This window comes from Anomaloglossus baeobatrachus, chromosome 4 (genome assembly GCF_048569485.1).
Source record: "Anomaloglossus baeobatrachus isolate aAnoBae1 chromosome 4, aAnoBae1.hap1, whole genome shotgun sequence".
Taxonomy (NCBI): domain Eukaryota; kingdom Metazoa; phylum Chordata; class Amphibia; order Anura; family Aromobatidae; genus Anomaloglossus; species Anomaloglossus baeobatrachus.
The window spans coordinates 109683668-109702734 of record NC_134356.1 but is presented as its reverse complement, the minus strand read 5'-3'; the positions used below and the strand labels follow the sequence as shown (position 1 = coordinate 109702734).

At 47.8% G+C, this 19067-nt stretch overlaps 1 protein-coding gene across 1 annotated transcript in view; it reads right to left on the bottom strand.

Annotated features, from left to right (window-relative positions):
- LCP2 (lymphocyte cytosolic protein 2) overlaps window positions 1-19067 on the bottom strand; it is a 365493-nt gene that overhangs the window by 172352 nt on the left and 174074 nt on the right. The window contains exons 4-5 of the mRNA XM_075342299.1: window positions 17824-17889; window positions 9339-9409 (exon numbers count right to left, since the gene is read on the bottom strand). Coding sequence (XP_075198414.1) covers window positions 9339-9409; window positions 17824-17889 — 137 coding nt within the window. The remainder of the gene's footprint in view (window positions 1-9338; window positions 9410-17823; window positions 17890-19067) is intronic.

Here is a 19067-nt window from a genome sequence, read left to right as displayed (position 1 = left end):
ATATAGGGCTGGTTAGGGAGGGAATTTTGGCCATACAGGTTACAATGCTGCTGAGTTAGAGAGTATAGGGCACCGGATAGGTTTAAGTTCTTAGCTCAATAGTAAAAAGAAGCAAAGTCCCGGATGACCATTCTAAGTTCCCACAATACATTTTTATGAGATTTTGAAGCTATGTATTCCTTGTTACGCAAAGAGCAGGAAGCATCATACAGTTCCAGCAAAGTTGATGGGATAGCACTTTAAAGGGGTTTTCTGAGGATGAGGTAAAATGACGTCCTTGGTATTTCAGACTACAGCCTGTCCTAGTCACGGGTCAGTATAGGCTGCACACCCCATTTTATCAAATTCTCGAAAACTCGGATAATTTGAAATAAGACATATCAAAAAGAGACAAAAAACGAAGCATGAAAAGAAAGATAAAACACAATAAAAAACCTAATTTAGCTATTGTCCAAGTACATAGAGAAGTGCTCTGAAGTGTGGGGTCTGCTTTAGACAGAGTTCAGATTAATGCATGCAAAATCATACATTTGTTGTCCTAAAGAAACTGATGTTTTTACATCCACATTATGTTCCGTATATCTGTTTTTCATATCTGCATTACATCCATATCACCACTTAAAGGGAATCTGTCAGGAGGTTTTTGCTACCTCATCTGACAGCAACATAATGTAGGCAAGGAGATTAGGAATCCAAGGTTGTATCAAATAGATGACTGGGTGCAGCCATTCTCACACAATAAAAGAATTTAGATCCAGGAAAACACAAGAGTTGACTGAGCTTCATCACCCACTCCAGGATTAAAATAAATATTATTTAAATATATAATACTAAATATATAAACCTACATATAGAAGTGCCATTGAGCATGTTATATGTTGCGTAAACTTTTATTTTATTGAATAGTTCATTAAAATATATAAAAAAAATGCTTCATTAGTTACTACACACAAATAGCCACTAGGTGGCACCACATTACCATGATACTGAATACACATTTGTTGTAATATGAAGTTAATAGTAATGGTAATGGTAAAGGCACATGTATAAATAAATAGAATTATTATCGATTTGTCATAAAAAAAATCCAATCTAGTAATTAATCATAAATTGCACATGACGTAATAGCCAATAAATTAAATAACAATACAACAATGAAGTTGAGTTGTTAGCCACTTTCCTGGAAGAAGGCACTTTAGGTACCATTAAAGGAAACCTGATGGGTCCAATATGCACCCAGAACAATGAGCAGTTCTGGGTGTGATGCACCCATGAGCTCTTGGAGGACACTCGTCACCAGGACGGTGTCAGTTTGGGATGTCATAGCGGCCTGGCCCAGTTCCGTGACCTCATTGGTGTCAATAAAGATGGGGATAGGGATGATGGGAGTAGTTATTCGTGATGCCAGCTTTGGTATGCGGCCAATATGGGAGCTGCCGCTGTGGGTGCTTTGCTTGGGGCGGATGATGACGCAGCTCAGATGGTACAGCTCTCCACATGCAGAGCTCAGGCCCCAGGGAGGATAATGGGAGTAGTAGTCACCTATGGTGCAGGCACGCAATGATGCAAGCGCCGGTAATGATGGGATGACACAGAGGGTGCAGTTCAAGTTCTTTACCTACTGAAGTCACCGCCATTGGACTGCTGAACTCCACTGTGATGGGCTCCGGCCGATCCTGGATAGTTTAGAGGTCAAGGCCGGTGTTTCCTTCTGTGTGTCCTTTCCAGTGGTCTTCCCTCCACCCCATCTCCTGGGCCGTGGAACGGGTCACAGGTGCCTTCTGCACTCTCTGCGAACGCTAGGATTTCTTCCTAAGAACCCGGGTCGAGCCTCCAGCTCCTGACCATGGGCCCCTTTCTGCTCAGTGTCCTGCTACGTCTCCTCCTGAGTTTGATCTAGAGTTTGTCGCGCCTGGAGCTAACTAACTGCTGTGTGAGATGGCTCCTCACTTCCCCTCAGGTACCCCGCCTCCCGGGTTGCTGAACTAGTAGGCAAGAGGTCCCATACCTCATGATGGCCACCCCTGGCGCTACCCTGGCTCAGTCCCAGTGACTGAGCTTCGGGTTGTGTGTTGTGGTAGTTTACCGGTGATGACCCCATCCGTATCCGAGATGAATACTGCACCTCGAGTAAAGTGCAGTACCCTGTGGTGCCTGAAGCCGCAGGGGCACCACAGATGGATATTGCTAATGCCTGCCTAACTGTCCCTGTATCTAGTAGCATAGATGAAGAGATCTTTAGAAAAAGTATTTCTAAAGATCCTTTGTGACGCCCCTGGACTATTCAGGTCGTCACATGGTACTGCACAAACTTTTTTACCCGTGCAGTATTCAACCCCCCATTCTGGGGTTCTGGGTCTCTCTCTATCCTGCAGTGTTGCCTCCATCAACATTCACAAATCCTAGTGACACCTTGCACCACACCTGTCAGGCACACTAGTGGGCTGCTTAAGCAGGAATAGGGCAGTCCACCTGGGGATCAGACAGAGTGGTGGAAGGGGGAAAGTCAGCGAGGGAGTGAGTGCAGAGCAGAGCTGACCGGCAGAACAGAAGTAGCTCTCAGTGAGAGAGGAGCTGGGAGAAGGAGCTCCCCAGTGAGGAGTTGGCTCCAAGGGAGCAAAGTGAGAGGAAGCTGGGAGTTGGAGCTCCCAGAGGAGGAGAATCCTAGGTTGCAGGCAGTGGTTTGGACCTAAAGGAGTCGGACCCCAGGTCGCAGGGGATTGAGGCTAGGTGCCAGGACCAGTCTGGTGGACGGTCAGCAGCCTGGGCCCAATCACCAGTCTGGGGCTGAAGGCATGGTGGGGTGAATGGATCCTAGGTCAGGGAGAAGCTGTATGCAACCCGGCAATTAACATGAGGAGAATGGAGCCTTTATGGACTGTTCCCACCAGCTCCAGAATCGGGGCACTAGCGCAACGAGGGGGATAGGGCTTTCCAAACAAGTGGCCCACTGAAATCCAAAGCGTGAGCCCTCAGAGCAGGCTCCTCCACTTAGCCACAGTGGGGAGCGGGGTCCGGATAGCTCCAAACTACTGGACCACAACGGACACTCTAAAATGTAGTGCCAGGAGGCAGGTTAAAGACCACCAGCAACACTGCAGGGGACGGGACCCGGATGAGCTCCCCTTTGAGAGGCAGCGGCATTCAGAGACTTGGTTTACCTTGTTGTCAGCATCTGCTTCATTGCTGAGTGAGTACCCAACTGACCCCTGCACTGTGTTCCCGCATCCCCATCCAGAGTCCCGGGGCCTATCCCTACCCGTGGAGGGCAACGTCACCTATCTGCCCCACTCCATCACCCCGGGTACTCCCAACGGCAGCGGCGGTACTCCCAATTTCCGCACACCAAGGGTGGTGTCACGAACTATACCAATTCCCCTGTAAATACCCCCATTACATTTGAGTGTGGCCTCTAAGCCCCCGGATCCAAAGACCCTCGAGCCATGAACGTACACTACCCCCGGATCTGAGTGGTTTGATCCGCTGCTGGGGCGGCACACCTCTATGAAATGCTAATGAGTGCAGGGATTAGTCTTAAGGACGTTAGTTCCTGCACTCATTCCGCCATCTTAGCATGCTATGCGTCCTGGCTTCAGAGAAGTCTAGTGCTAACGACCGGAAGTGCAGTGAATTCTGATTATGCACAACGCTCAGAAAATGATGTGGTCATAAGGGGACGCAGATATGCGCATCACCGCTGATGATACTGGGCAGTGGGAATTGAACAGCATGTTAGCACTCTCCTGTGGGTGTCCTAACATGCAAAGAGGGCAGAATCACCTATCACCCTTACGACTAGTTCCTGTGCTCATTAGCATCTCATAAAGGAACTTTAGAAATACTTTTTCTACAGATCTCTTTATCTATGCTACTAGATACAGGGACAGTTAGGCAGGGATTAGCAACATGCACTTCTCACTGTAAGAGACCTATAAGACACTTCTCAGAGATACAGTACAGTGAATTCCTATCCCTTTAAATACTTAATGCCTCTAATTTAAGGGTCCATTACAATCACTCCCCTATATATGGTTGTGACCTTAAAAGCACTGAAAACCTACTCATTCCCAGTAGAGGATAACTGGGATTGAATATAAATATCATTAAAGAGTGGGGATGGCTATTGTCATCCTGGTTCACTTTAATGATGCACTAGACCCTTTGGTAGGGAATAAATACAATAATGTATTATACATCTTCATAGATTAAGGTGGAAGCGGTATATACATGATATAGATTGGGGAGCTAATTTATATGATTAAATAGGTGTAATTCAATTTATCTGCCAAAAATGATGAAATAATGGCAAAAAAGTATATATAGCTTAAAATCCATTTTACTTGTTTGCATAATATTAGGAGAGATGCAGACTAGGAATTAATATCCCCTTTACAAACTAATTTGAGCTTAGGAAACTTGAGGAGCTCAGAAAGGCTAACTTTGAAGTGTTAGACAACTGTGCACATATTTTAGAATGATATTAATAAAAGTTATATTTTAAAACTAAATATGTCCACCAGGCCAGTGAATTTATGAGCAATATACACCCAGGACTACTCATGGTTCTGCATTCACTTTAACTTTATATTACAACAAATGTGTATTCATGGTCATGTGGTGCCACCTAGTGGCTATTTGTGTGTAGTAATTGTGTGTAGTAATTATTTAAACAACTTTTTTATATATATATATATATATATATATATATATATATATATATATATATATTTTTAATGAATTATTATACAATGAATTCATTGTCTCAAAATGAACTTCAGAGTTGAGGAATCTATCAGGCAATCACAAATAGTGCATTTTTAATATTCCAATGGCTCCCTCGACTTCTGAGGATCATAGAAATGTAAGCGAGTTACAGACAACTATTCAGCGGCTTCTCCACAAAAGAATTAAAAAATGTTGGAAGAAGGCTTTCCTAGAGAATTAGATTTTGAAAAAAATGATACTTCACGGATTTAGGAAACAACTCCATCTTTTCCTATAACCTATATTGATTTTATTACTACATGGTAAGACATCTGTACCCAGAGTTCCATTCAAATTATGAGACTCCTAATTGGCCTTAATCAGAAATCCTTGACATCTCTGGAAATGAAAATAGATGAAGCATATTCCATTTTAAAAAAAAATGCCTCTACCACAGATATGATCAACTCAATGTCAACATGGAAAAACATACTAAGGAATGAGAAATAAAAATTCATGAATCCTAAGCAAAAAAAAGTACTCCAAGATACAGATGATTATAAAGTATTAAAGGTGCGCCATCAATCTTCACTAATTCGCATTGGAATATGTTTTATTTAAAATTGTCAACCTCTTTGGGCTGTGAACAGTCCAATTCTTCTCAAGCTATGATGGTGACAAGATTTGGTAATAATAATAAAAGAAACTGGTGTGACGCCCTGGACTAGCCATGTTGTCACAGGTAGTCCCATACACACACAGCCCCCCAGCCCCTTCCCCACCCTTAGTAAGGTGACAGCAGCCAAACTACAGAAACCCTTGTTGCCTCCCTCCAAATTTGATGTTCACACCAGGGGGCAGAGCCAGGCGGTTGACTCCGCCCACCTAGGAGTTCACAGGCCCCAAGGCGGGAAGAACAGTAGTCTAGAGTAGTCTTGTCGAGTCTTGACAGTGAAGTGGAGTGGAGTGAAGTTCAAAGGCAGACCTGCGTCTGGGTCTGCCACAGGCTACATCAGGTGTCTGGGTTGGAGCCCAGTTACCTCTGGCAAGGAGGCAGACAGTGGTGGCCGCCTGCAGGAGCTGGGATTACAGCCGTTGGAACTGTAGGGACCGGGGACGGGCGGTGGCCCGCCAATACCGAACCGGGGAACCGATTGGAAACCGGAGCACCAGGAGGGGTACTCAGACCCAGTACAAGGCCCAGAAACAACCGGGCTGAATCAAATCAACTGATTGAGGACCGGACTTTAGGACCTTTCCCACATAAGACCCGACTGAAGACAACAGACCAACCATAGTGGTAAAGCCACCACCCAGGCATAGAGACCCGAGGGGCCAGTATCTGCGGGCAAAGAGGGCTCTCCCGACACATATCAAATCGGGGAGCCGTGATTTCTACATAAGTGCGGTGCAGGAGAAAGGTGGAAACCACCAACCTGATAAGGGGAAAACTGCAGCCGGCTGCAGGCACCATTCACCATCTTGTTTGGTTTACCAGAGACTCCAGCGTGTTTGTCATAGTGAGTACAACAGTGCCTTCGGGCTGCGCACCGCACTGCACCGACACCCCAGCACGCATCCATCCCCTTGCCTCAGCACCTCCCTCGGGCCCCCGGGACCATCATCCCCCCCTACCCACGGAGGGGGTCAACACCAAGCTGCACAACACCGTCCCCGGGAGCCTAGTCAACAGCAGCGATAGTGTCCATCCATTCACCACAACCCGTGGGTGGCATCATGAACTTCAATCCCCTACAAACAACGGCTGCTCCAGCCATGGACCACCCCACCGAAATCCCTACGTGTAGCGCCAACCCCCTTTCAGAGCGACGTGACCCTCGGGTCCGTGAAGAGCTCGAGCCACCCACCGACGAGCACGGATCCGAGCGGCTCGGCAGCCCCGGGCGGTACACTGGGATCACAAAATTTCATATAATAAACAAAATGAAAAGTTTGTGTTGTAACAACTGGGACAAACACTCCAAAGGTAATTAACCTTTCTACACATTTTTTCTCATATTGATCTATCTCATCTCTCTAAAAGATTAAGGTTTGTTCCCTATATGCGTTTTGAGTGGACCCGGATTTGAAACCGTGCAGTTTCAAACTTACCCAGGTGCCAGACCCGTACTCGGGATTCCAGGTGTTGACCTGGATCTGTGAACTCGGGAAATAAAAAAAATAAAGAAAAAATAAAAAAAATAAGAATGAAGTGAGTGCTTCATACTTACCAAGGCTCTGGTGTGACTGTACACCGCTCCAGTGGTCGCTCCTTATTAGTCTCATGCATATGCACTACTTTCCCCACCACTGGCTTCTGATTGGTTGCAGTCGGATGCGCCCACAGCCTATGTGACAGCGTCTCCCCGCAACCAATCGCAGGCGCTGTCTGCAGGTCGGTCTATATCGTACAGTAAAAATAAATAAATAAAATAATTTCATGTAGGGTCCCCCCATATTATGATACCAGCACAGATAAAGCACACGGCTATAGGCTGAAACTCACAGCCATGTGCTTATCTTGGCTGTATATGAAAATAGGAGGAACTGCATGTAGCTTTTTTTTTTAATTATTTAAATAAATTAAAAAAATCAATGTGTGGTCCCCCAATTTTCATATCCAGCCAAGATAAAGCCTGTCAGCTTGCGGCTGGTATTCTTAGGCTGGAGCAACCCAAGGTTATTGGGAGCCCCACAGCCTAAAAATAGCAGCCTGCAGCCTGCCCAGAATTGTCAAATCCAATGGATACAACAATCCCAACACTTTACCCGGCTATTCCAGGTAGCTTTCCTGCTGGATTTGATGTGCCCTCGGGGCCTCGGGGCTGCTCGTCACCAGCCCAGTGGTATTTGGGGTTGCTGTGAGTGGCCTGACCCAGCTCCGTGGCCCCGTCGGTGTCAATAAAAGGGTGCAAGGTGACCGGTATAGGGGATGATGGGGCTTTGCTTTGCAGCGCCACCCTTGGTATGTGGCCAATGACCAGCCGCCGCTGCGAGATGTTTCTCTCCTCCGGGGCGGATGGTAATGCAACTCAGATGGTCCAGCTCCCCACAGGTAGAGCTCAGGCCCAGGGAGGACAATGGTGATGGGTAGCGGCCGATGGCGTCAGATCGCGTGACACTGGCGCTGGCAATGATGGGACTGCGGACTGTGGACAAAGTTCTTTTATTCACTGTCAGGTCGTTACCCATGGAGTGTTGGTTTTCACCGTGATAGGCCCCAGCCGATCCCGGAGGATTCAGAGGCCACCACTGGTGTTGTGGAGTGTGAGACCTTCCTTCCTTGCACTCTGTAATGTGGATCCCTTCCCTGGAGATTCTGATGGCGCAACGTAGAGTGTACGCCACCCTACGGTTCTGCAACTAGACTGCAACAGGGGCTGTTAGGCTCAGCTTCCGTGTTTCTCCTCTGTCTCACCAGCTCCACCGGTCATCTCCTGCTTCTTCCAGTCTGCCTGGTCCTAACTGAAGAAGCTCTGAAGCATTCCTGTCAGTGGTCATGGTCCTGTGGAGTTCCTGATGTTCTGGAACTCTCTCCAGTTGGTCCCGAGAGAGCTCTCAAGCACTCCTCTGAGTTGGTCCCTCTGAAGGAGCTCTGAAGCACACCCTTCAGTGAACTTGCTTCTCCTGCGTCTCAGATTGTTCTGAGGTAAAAGTCTGTGTGTTCCTCACTTCCCTCGTGCTGCCCCCACCTTCCTGATGACTCACTAGTGGTTGGGAAAGTCCCGTTGCTATGGTGACCACCTCTAACCCAGTTCCAGTGGCTGGCTACTAAGCTGTGTGTTGTGTAAGTGATGAACACCAGTGGTTAACCTCTTCCTTACCCGGGATGAGTACTGCACTTTTAAGTGAGATGCAATACCCTGTAGCGACTGCGGTGCTACAGATTCATCTCTCTCCCTTTTGGACTCAGCAGGAGTTTGACTTCCACCCAGCTGTTGATTATCAGTCTTCCCTTGGTGTTCAAATACCCCTTCCTTTTTATGGACTGTGCTGGTGATATTCTCAGTTCATTCAAGCCGAGGTTGAGAGCAGGTGGTTTGTTTACCTCTTTGATATCGTTACTGGATGCTCAGCTGAACTTGTACCTGATTCATCTAATGATAAGTAGTTCATACTTTTCCCCCTGTGTGTGTCGCTATTGTGTCTTCTATAGTTATTTAGTGCGGTTGACAAAGAGCTCATCCCATCTGTCGCTATTTAGAGTCTAGCACTAGGGATACCTAGAGTCAGGTATCCAGCTCGGTGCATAGGTGCGGAACCTACCTAGGGTGGTGAGGAACCCCAAGGATCAGCAGTAGGCTCGGTCATGTGTCACCATCTTCCCCCTCCCTAAGCACAGGGTTTCCCTTCCCTTCCGCTGGAACTTGGTAGTTCCGCGTACCTAGCGTGACACCGGTACCGCGCATAACAGAAAGGTAGTTAGTAACAAACCTTCCTGTTAGTTTGAAGATCCATTGGTATGAAACTGTGCAATCACTGCTGGATTATGAACAAGGCAGAAGAGGGTAGTACCCCACAGAAAAAAAAAAGAAAAGAGAAAAGCTTTATTTAGCAAAAAGTACAGACATATCAAACAATATAGGCAACAAAAACAATTCTGTCCTCTGCAAATAAAATTTAAATTCAGTTACCTGCATCATGACTTGGTGCTGGAAAAGGAACATGCGATTTTCCTGGTTGGTAACATTTCTGTGTTTCTGACCTTTAAGATAAAAAAGCATTGCTTTATGAGTGTTTGAAAGCTTTCAGAACATGTTTAAGAAAATCTTATCTGAGAAGCAGCAATTTTATAGCACGCAATAGCAAATTGCAATCTTTATTGCAAATTTATGAAAAATGTATGACTGAATTGACAACTGGCTGTTACTATTTCCCTTCTCAACTTGAAGTGTGCTGTCATTATTAATTAGTCACTGTCACTGTGTGCAAAGTCAGGGTCTTTGACAAACAGAATGTTAACACCTTGTACTTAATTCATACCCTTCAGCAGGAAAAACAGAGGAATGGAACAGCATGTGTACAGTGGCACGGAGCAGTGGTTGTGGGATTCACTCCGGACGTCCTGGCATGCTACATGAACTTCATGGTCCTGGCTGGGTGTGTAGACTTGTGTGATGTGGACTGTGAACCCATGCAGGCTGCATACTGCCATTATTGGACTGGATGATGACTTGTAGTCACAAGGAAACCATCAGTTTGTTTCAAACACTTTACTCAACGGTTCATTCTCGGCAGCAACTTTACACTCCAAATAGTGGGCACATATCTTCCAGCACATTACAGTTTTGGACAGCATTATAAGACACAATTCAAGTTCCCATTGGGTTGCCTCAGATCTATCTGGTCCTGTGAGTCGCAGTGCAACCCAGTTCAACGTTACAGCACACACTGTGACACTCACCTTTCCTTCCAGCAGTCCCATATCTAGTTTCCCTTAGGCGGGCTTTGCACACTACGACATCGCACCTGCGATGTCGGTGGGGTCAAATTGAAAGTGACGCATATTCGGCATCGCATGCGACATCGTAGTGTGTAAAGCCTAGATGATACGATTAACGAGCGCAAAATCGTCGTAATCGTATCATCGGTGCAGCGTCAGCGTAATCCATAATTACGCTGACGCGACGGTCCGATGTTATTCCTCGCTCCTGCGGCAGCACACATCGCTGTGTGTGAAGTCGCAGGAGCGAGGAACATCACCTACCGGCGTCACCGCGGCTTCCGTAGGATATGCGGAAGGAAGGAGGTGGGCAGGATGTTTACATCCTGCTCATCTCCGCCCCTCCGCCGCTATTGGCCGCCTGCCATGTGACGTCGCTATGACGCTGCACGACCCGCCCCCTTAGGAAGGAGGCGGGTCGCCGGCCAGAGCGGCGGTCGCAGGGCAGGTGAGTGCATGTGAAGCTGGCGTAGCGATAATTTTCGCTACGCCAGCTATCACACGATATCGTACCTGCGACGGGGGCGGGGCATATCGCGTGCGACATCACAGCATCGGCTTGCGATGTCGCAACGTGCAAAGCCGCCCTAAGGGTCCCATCATAACTGGAGGAAAGCTTTGCACTCCCGGCCAGATGTTTAGAAGGAAACCACTCTTGTAGTTGACTGCGTTCACATGCCAGTTACAATTAACCCGCTATCTTGACTGTTAACACTAGAAGTCCCAGAGAGGAGTCATTTAACATTTCTACCTTTGGAACCCAGAGATGGGCGAATGACATTCTTTTGTTTACACTCTCTTACAAGACCTTTGTTGAGGTGGATCAACACAATTGCCCCCTGCAGATTCCTCAGGCAATGTCCACATTTCCAAATGAAAGGATGCTAATTGGAGCCAGCAGAGTTGTCAGTTTGGACTAAAGGCCAAGTCACACACAATGACTTAAGGCCAAGTCACACTAAACAACTTACCAGCGATCCCAACAATGATACAACCTGGTAAGTTGCTAGGAGGTCGCTGGTGAGATGCCACACTAAGTGACGCCCCAGCGATCCCACCAGCAACCTGACCTGGCGCTGGAGCGTCGCTACACGTGGAAGCATGCTGCGCTTGGTAACTAAGGTAAATATCGGGTAACCAACCCGATATTTACCTTGGTTACCAGCGCACACCGCTTAGCGCTGGCTCCCTGCACACCTAGCCACAGTACACATCAGGTTAATTACCCAATGTACTCCAGCTACGTGTGCAGAGAGCAGGGAGCCGGCACTGACAGCTGAGAGCGGCGGACGCTGGTAACGAAGGTAAATATCGGGTAACCAAGGAAAGGGCTTCTAGGTTACCCGATATTTACATTGGTTACCAGCGTCCGCAGAAGCCGGCTCCCTGCTCACTGCACATTTAGTTGTTGCTCTGTCGCTGTCACACACAGCGATGTGTGCTTCATAGCGGGAGAGCAACAACTAAAAAATGGTCCAGAACATTCAGCAACAACCAACGACCTCACAGCAGGGGCCAGGTTGTTGCTGGATGTCACACACAGCAACATCGCTAGCAAGTTGTGCCTCAGCAGCGATGTTGCTGGCGATGTTGCTTAGTGTGACGGTACCTTTACGGTCACAGTAGCGACCTGTATAACGATTTCAGCAGTCATTGTGACCCTGTCACACAGTGTCAAACACAGCGATGTGTCCTGCCCAGCAGGACATTGCCTTTGAAGAACATGGCCTGGACCATTCTGCAACGACTAGCGATCTCACAGCAGGGGCCGGATCGCTGGTAGATGTCACACATAACGAGATTGCTAACGGGATCGCTACTGCGTCACAGAAACCGTGACTAGCGATCTCGTTATGTGTGATGGTACCTTAAGGGTCATTTGACCCTCTTTCGGGACTTCAGGGGGGAGCTCGAAATTTCTAGGACTTCTAGTGTTAAGAGGTTTGGCCACTAAAGTCCTGTCCTCTGGCTCCTATTGTATGGGGTGTGACGGCGTGGGCCCCGAGCGTATGGGGGACCATGCGTCAGGTAGTGGGATTGAGTAACACAGGAGCACTTTATCACTTCAAATGTCCATGCGGTTTATTTAAACCTGTCATAAACCGCTGTTACACTGCATTAGAACATATCAAGGCTTCATACACAGTGTCTCCATGCCGGCATCACAGCCTTTACTCACTGACCTTTCAATTCAGGAGTCTCAACACATTCCTCACATGGTCTCACCATGTGCTCCATCAGGTCAATTTCCTCCCAGAACCCTGGTAAACAGCCATGTGATCACCACCAGGCACATGATATCCTCTCAGACACACCCCTGGGTGGGAGGCATGTAGATGGTCAGTCCCGCCCATTGCTTTCTGGGACTATCCCATGCATCTAGTCCTGAAACTTGCTACCAAAAGACTCGTGGAACTACAAGTCCCAGCGAAGAATCCAAGTTTATGGACGAGGCTCTCTGCAACACACACTGGCCACCTCCAAGGTTACCCAGTGCCATCTCACAGGGGCCACTCCATTTGAAGATCGGTTTCTCATTTCAACACTGTTCACATTCCATGTCCCTTTCAACACTTCAGGATTCACACTATCGTACCTTCCTACTCCTCTCCTTTACCTTCTTTCCCACAAACCACCCACTGTATGCAATCTTCACTACCGACTGATTATACGTCCATCACTATTGCTCACTATGTCTTCACTGAACCCACTTGAATAAACTGTCACCATCACGCCCCCGGATTTTCGTCCCTGATTAAGTCCAGGATGACCTTGCACATGAGCAGAGACATCCCTATCATTGCCACGGCCAGAAGCCCGGCATTGAATGCACTTCGTAAGGTAACCACACATGTCCTGATGTCCCGGCTTAGCCTGAAGAGGCCATGGATTTCAGCGTTTGCTGGTGGTAAAAAGATGAAGTGAGAACCATATCTGGAAGAGCGTGCATTGGAGGTGGACGCAATGTCAGTGGTGAGTTGAGTAGCTTTTCAACCATTTGACTGTCCTCAACGGTTCACCAAACTATCACTTTTCCAAGCCATCATCTTGCTGAATTTGCCAAGAGCAAATTACAAAAAACATCTCCATTTCGGAAAATATGGATTTTAGTAAAATTTTAGTAGAATATGCTGCAATCAATTTTCAAATGAGTTAATTTTTTCAAATGAAATGAAAAAGTTTAAATTTAAAGTTTTGATATTTGTTCTATGTTCTGTTGTTCATTAAAATATGGCTACAATAAAAAAAATAATAAAATGGTTTCAAAATCATTGCATTCTAGTTTTCTTAAAATTTTCACCACTGTCCTTTTTTTGTATTTAGAGTTGCAGTTACAAGCTTCACCTTTTATGGATTACACAAACACAGCTCTATGGCCCCTGATACCCTGTGTGCTTAAAAACATCAATGTAAAATTATGCTGTGGATTAACAGAATGTAAGCATACATTGAGGGGTAATTCATATAATTGATCTGCAGTTTAGTATTGTGAGGGCCATGGAGGACTGGTAGGCCCAGGAGGTGGATCCACTGGACCGAGCACCCCACCTGGAGGGCAGGGTACACGGTAGCTGGAGCTCTAATGTGGCAGGAACGGGTGCAGGTATCAGGAAGCAAAGACAGGACAGGTCACTAAGGTCACAGCGCACCTGGCGAGGCCAGTTTTATATACTCAGCACCGCCTCAGGTCATTTCCTGTTGCAGCAGTGCTGGGGCTATAAGACCAGGTGAGTGGGCGCGGCCCGGTCCTATACAGAACATTAGTCAGAATCAGACTCCTGAGACCAGGAACAGGACTCTGGGGAGCAAGAGCGGGAGCCGCAGCCATGACCAGTGGACACGTGGACTGGATCAGTGGGTAAGGAGTGGTGCTGGGACACGGGGAGCGTGACAGTACCCCCCCTTGAAGCCCCCCTCTCCTCCGCCGAGACATGAAGGCACACCGAAGAGGGGCAGCAACGTACTTCCGGGACAACCAGGACCGGGCCTCAGGACCGCAATCCACCCAATCGACCAGGAAGGACTGCTTACCCCAGACCGTTTTCATGGCCACTATGTCCCGTATCGGGGAACCCATGTCAGCGGCAAGGGAGACAAAGGAAAGGGAAGGACAGTCAGAAGCAGAACTGGAATCTTGGACGACCGGATCGGGCGTCTCGGACCGGGTATCAGACAATGTCTCATCCTGGGCAGCCGGTGGAGTCAAAGTCTCATCTCCAGAAGATGGTGGAATCAAGGTCTCGGATGCCTGGGGCGGTGGAACGTCACTGGATAGCGCAGTCTCTTCTTCAGGATCCTGCAGCTTGACTGAGTCAAGTGCCAGGGGCTCAGGAACAGGCTGCAAGCAGGTTTCGTGGCACAAGGGACTCCAGCGGGTAATCGCGCCAGAACGCCAACTAATAACAGGGTCATGGAGTTGAAGCCAGGGCAGGCCCAACAGGAGCTCAGGAGCCATCCTCGGGATCACATAGAAGGCGATGGTCTCTGTATGCAAAGTGCCAACCTGGAGGTTCACGGGCTCGGTGGCATACCGGACAGGTTCGTAGAGCGGTTTGCTACAGAGGCGAACCAGAGAGGCTTCTTCAGCGGGGTGACAGGGACCTGGTATTTGTCTACCGTGGCCTGGTGGATAAAGTTGCCTGCTGCCCCAGAATTGATGCGGGCCTCAGCTGAAACCCGGACAGTCTGTTTAACTGGAACCAAAGGGATTTCGGTGGCAAGGGTGGTGGTTCCCACCATCCCTTGGACCTGGGGTCTACCAGGTTTCTCAGGGCATGTTCGAAGCATATGTGACCCGTCTCCACAATAGAAGCACAGGGCTCGGGCGAGCCGTTCTGCACGGCGTTGCTTGGCTTGGGTCAGACGGTCCACTTGCATGGGTTCTGGCGATAAGTCACGGAAAGGCAGGGACGAGGGAGCGGCAGACCTCTGTGGGGGCAAGGCGTGGCAAGGTGGTCGCATCTCCCGAACTATCTCTTTGGTACGCTCCTGAAAACGGAAGTCAATCCGAGTGGCCAGGGAAATCAAAGCGTCCAAGGTGCGGGGAACGTCACGGCCGGCGAGTTCGTCTATGATGCGGCCAGAGAAACCTTCCCAAAAGGCCGCCGTCAAGGCCTCATTGTTCCAGCCCAGCTCAGAGGCGAGCGTGCGGAACTGGATGGCGTATTGGCCGACGGTCAGGGTCCCTTGGCGTAGCCGGAGAAGCGAAGAGGTCACTGCGGTAGTTCATCCGGGCTCATTGAAGGTACTTCGGAAAGCTTGCAGGAACTCCTGGATGTCGGTGATCATCGGGTCCTCATTTTCCCACAGGGGGTTAATCCAGGCCAGGGCTTCGCCTTCCAGGTGTGACATCAGGAACGCCACCTTGGCCTGGTTTGAGGCAAACAAGTGCGGGAGCAACTGGAAGTGCAGGGAGCACAGGTTCAGGAAGCCTCGGCAGGACTTGGGATCCCCTGCGTAGCGAGGCGGAGCAGCAAGGCGAAGTTGCAAGGCTGTAGAGGAACCTGGTTCAGACCTGGAGACTGGTTGCTGCGTGGATGAGGCGGCGGTCTGCAGCGTATACAACCGGTGGTCCACGGACGTCATGAACTTCAGCATCCGGTTCAGGGTTCCACGCTGTTGCGTCAACTCCTGGCGCAGCTCAGCCAGCTCTGATTTCTGTGCCTCAGCGGGATCCATGGCCTGTGCTCCAGCGGGATCCATGGCCTGATCATACTGTGAGGGCCAGGGAGGACTGGTAGGCCCAGGAGGTGGATCCACTGGACCGAGCACCCCACCTGGAGGGCAGGGTACACGGTAGCTGGAGCACTAACGTGGCAGGAACGGGTGCAGGTATCAGGAAGCAAAGACAGGACCAGGTCACTAAGGTCACAGCGTACTTTAAGGCAGTAATAGGAAACAGGAACAAAGACCTGAGCACCTAGCTCACAAGACAAGGCATAGAAACACAAACGATGATCAGGCGCCGCCCACATGGCGAGGCCAGTCTTATATACTCAGCACAGCCTCAGGTCATTTCCTGTTGCAGCAGTGCTGGGGCTATAAGACCAGGTGAGTGGGCGCGGCCCGGTCCTATACAGAACATTAGTCAGAATCAGACTCCTGAGACCAGGAACAGGACTCTGGGGAGCAAGAGCGGGAGCCGCAGCCATGACCAGTGGACACGTGGACTGGATCAGTGGGTAAGGAGTGGTGCTGGGACACGGGGAGCATGACAAGTATGGAAAAGATCCTGATACAGATCCAATATTAGTTGTTGAAGCTGCGCATATGACTATATTTCATCTGGCTAGATTTTTGTATAATTGATGTCCATCATGTGCAAGCATGGTGATTCAGTAGTTAGTACTGTTCCTTTTCAGTGTAGGGTCCTGGGTTTAAATTCCATTAGGAGTAATATCTGTAAATTGTTTGTTTGTTCTCTCTGCATCTAGTAGGTTTCCTCATGGTTCTCTGGTTTCCTCCCACATGCTAATGACATAATGAAATTTAGATTGTGAGCCCAAATGGGAGCAATGATGATGATTTCTGTAAAGTGCTGTTGAATTAACCTGTAGCACCAGCGTCTCTGCAATGACGCCGACTTACTCACCTCCCCGGCTAGGTCGCATCCTTCCCTGCACTCCCGCGGTCGTCCACATGTGCTGCTGTCCTCTTCTCTCCCTGGGGCTTGTGCACGTGGCACAGGCTTTGCAGGAATGTGCCTAGTACGCACGCACGCACGCTTGCACACACACACACACCAGCCCTCCTCTTAAAGGGTGATCACACTATTTCCAGGCAATGCCTCTCAGCCTATATGAGAGTCAATATATATTTAAGGCACCCTCCAATTAGGGCAGGTGCCTGCTCAACGACCTTTGTTAGTTAGTCTTCAGTCTGCTAGCTAGATGTCAGGTTCCTGTGCTCCTGTCCCGTTATACCTGTGTCCTTCACCTGTATCTGCCTTTCCAAACTATCGGTCCCTGCTGTGCCTACCATATCTGTCCATACCTACTTGTCTGTTTGCCACAGTCATCCTGTAGCTGCCGATGCCTGTGTTGTGTCCATACCTGTGGGTCAGTGGCCACGGTTTCGGTCACTGCCCTGGAAGTGGTACCTGGCGTCCACCTTATGGTAGGCTCTTAGTTAAGCCCCTCCCACTAAATGGTAAGCCTGGGTCCCCACTGTGGTCCAGTGGGTCGACTATCTCCGCTCGCTGCCCCTACCCCAACCGCTAATGTTACATAACCTTTTCACCCCTCTGGGCAATTTTTCGTTTTTTGTTTTCATTTTTTCCTTTCCTTCTTCCAAGAGCCATAACTTTTTTAAATTTTCATCACTATATTGACCATGTTCACTATATGGTAAAATGATCTGGCAGTATGATTCCCCACTTCAGTACGAGTTCATCGATACCAAACAGCCAGCGTTCATAGTAACTTCATCATGAGAATGACAGGGGTCATCGGCTGACCCCCAGCTGTCGAGACAACCCATCGGCACCCCATGATCATGTCACGGGGCCAGCGATGGGTGCGGGAAATGGCACTTTTGAAGGGGTTAATAGTTCTATATTTGTGAGCAAAACAAATGTAGTTTTATAAAAATTTTAAAATTATATTTCAGAAACAGCTTTTTTTATTTTACCTTCAGAAAAATATTTTTTTTAAGAACAATAAAAGTTAAATTCATACCTTAATGGGAAAAATCCTTTCTTCTCTTCTTTTTTATTGATTTCTTGTTGAACTTTTATTAGCATTCTGAAAGAGAAGGATGTTATCATTAAGCATTTGCCCATTTACTCCTTCAATTTTTAAAGTTAATGTTGATAATCATGTTTTTATTTGATTCTGCCATGTTTTAATAGAATGCCCGCTGCCTCAAAGTTAAAAACCTTGCAGCTAGGAGTTTCTTTAAAGGGAATCTGTCAGCAAGTTTTTGCTATTTAGGGTACGCTCACATGAGTGTATGAATTGGACGAGTGGAATGCTAGAAAATCTCTGCACTTATTCATTGCACTCGGACAAATGTTATTCAATGAGCAGATGGTCAGATTTTTTCTCATCCAGATTCTGGATGAGCGAAAAGTCACAGCATGCTGCAATTGTCTACCAGAGCCATGTCACATGCACCCATACAAGTCTATGGGTGCGAGTGAAACATCGGACTGCACTCGGATGACATACAAGTGCAGTGTGATAATCGCATCAGCTGACAATGGAGGAGATGGGGGGATTAAACCCTACCTCTCCACTGCAGTTACAGGATCGGGTCACAGTCCCATTGTTGAGGATAAGAATTGAGTAAACTGAAATACTTAATCCAACCATTTCATAGACTCAAATATATAGTTTAGTTAATGTAACCTAACACATATTTATGAATGCTTTTGTTTCTTACTAATTATATATATATATATATATATATATATTACAGATTGCATATTCAGTGTTTTTTCCTTAATACAATATATATATGCACATATAGCACATGTAACTTGAAGATGGCTGCCACATCCTGTCTACACCCAAGATGATGAACAAAGGAGAATTCCTAAAGTTTAGACTGACTAATCCAACAGAGATTATACAAATTCCTATACGTCCTGAGTCCAGCCGGCGATACATGATTGGACTATACTTTGTCTACACCCCTTACTTCTCCTGAACTGTATGAAGTTTCAAACAATAAAGAGAGCCAGTTGCTCAGCGTCTGTCATGGAGAAGGTTCATAACTGATACAGTGTCCGTTGTTTACTTCTCGAAGTGCACTCATGACATTATAATTTGGAACAGCAGTCAGGTGCCGAGAGACCGCTTGAGTCTCAACATCATCATCTCAACAGCATGACACTCAGCTCACGCGTGCAGCACAGCGGGAGCCGAGGGTCACTAGCATATCACATATGATGCACTCGCATCAAATGCTATACGTTCAT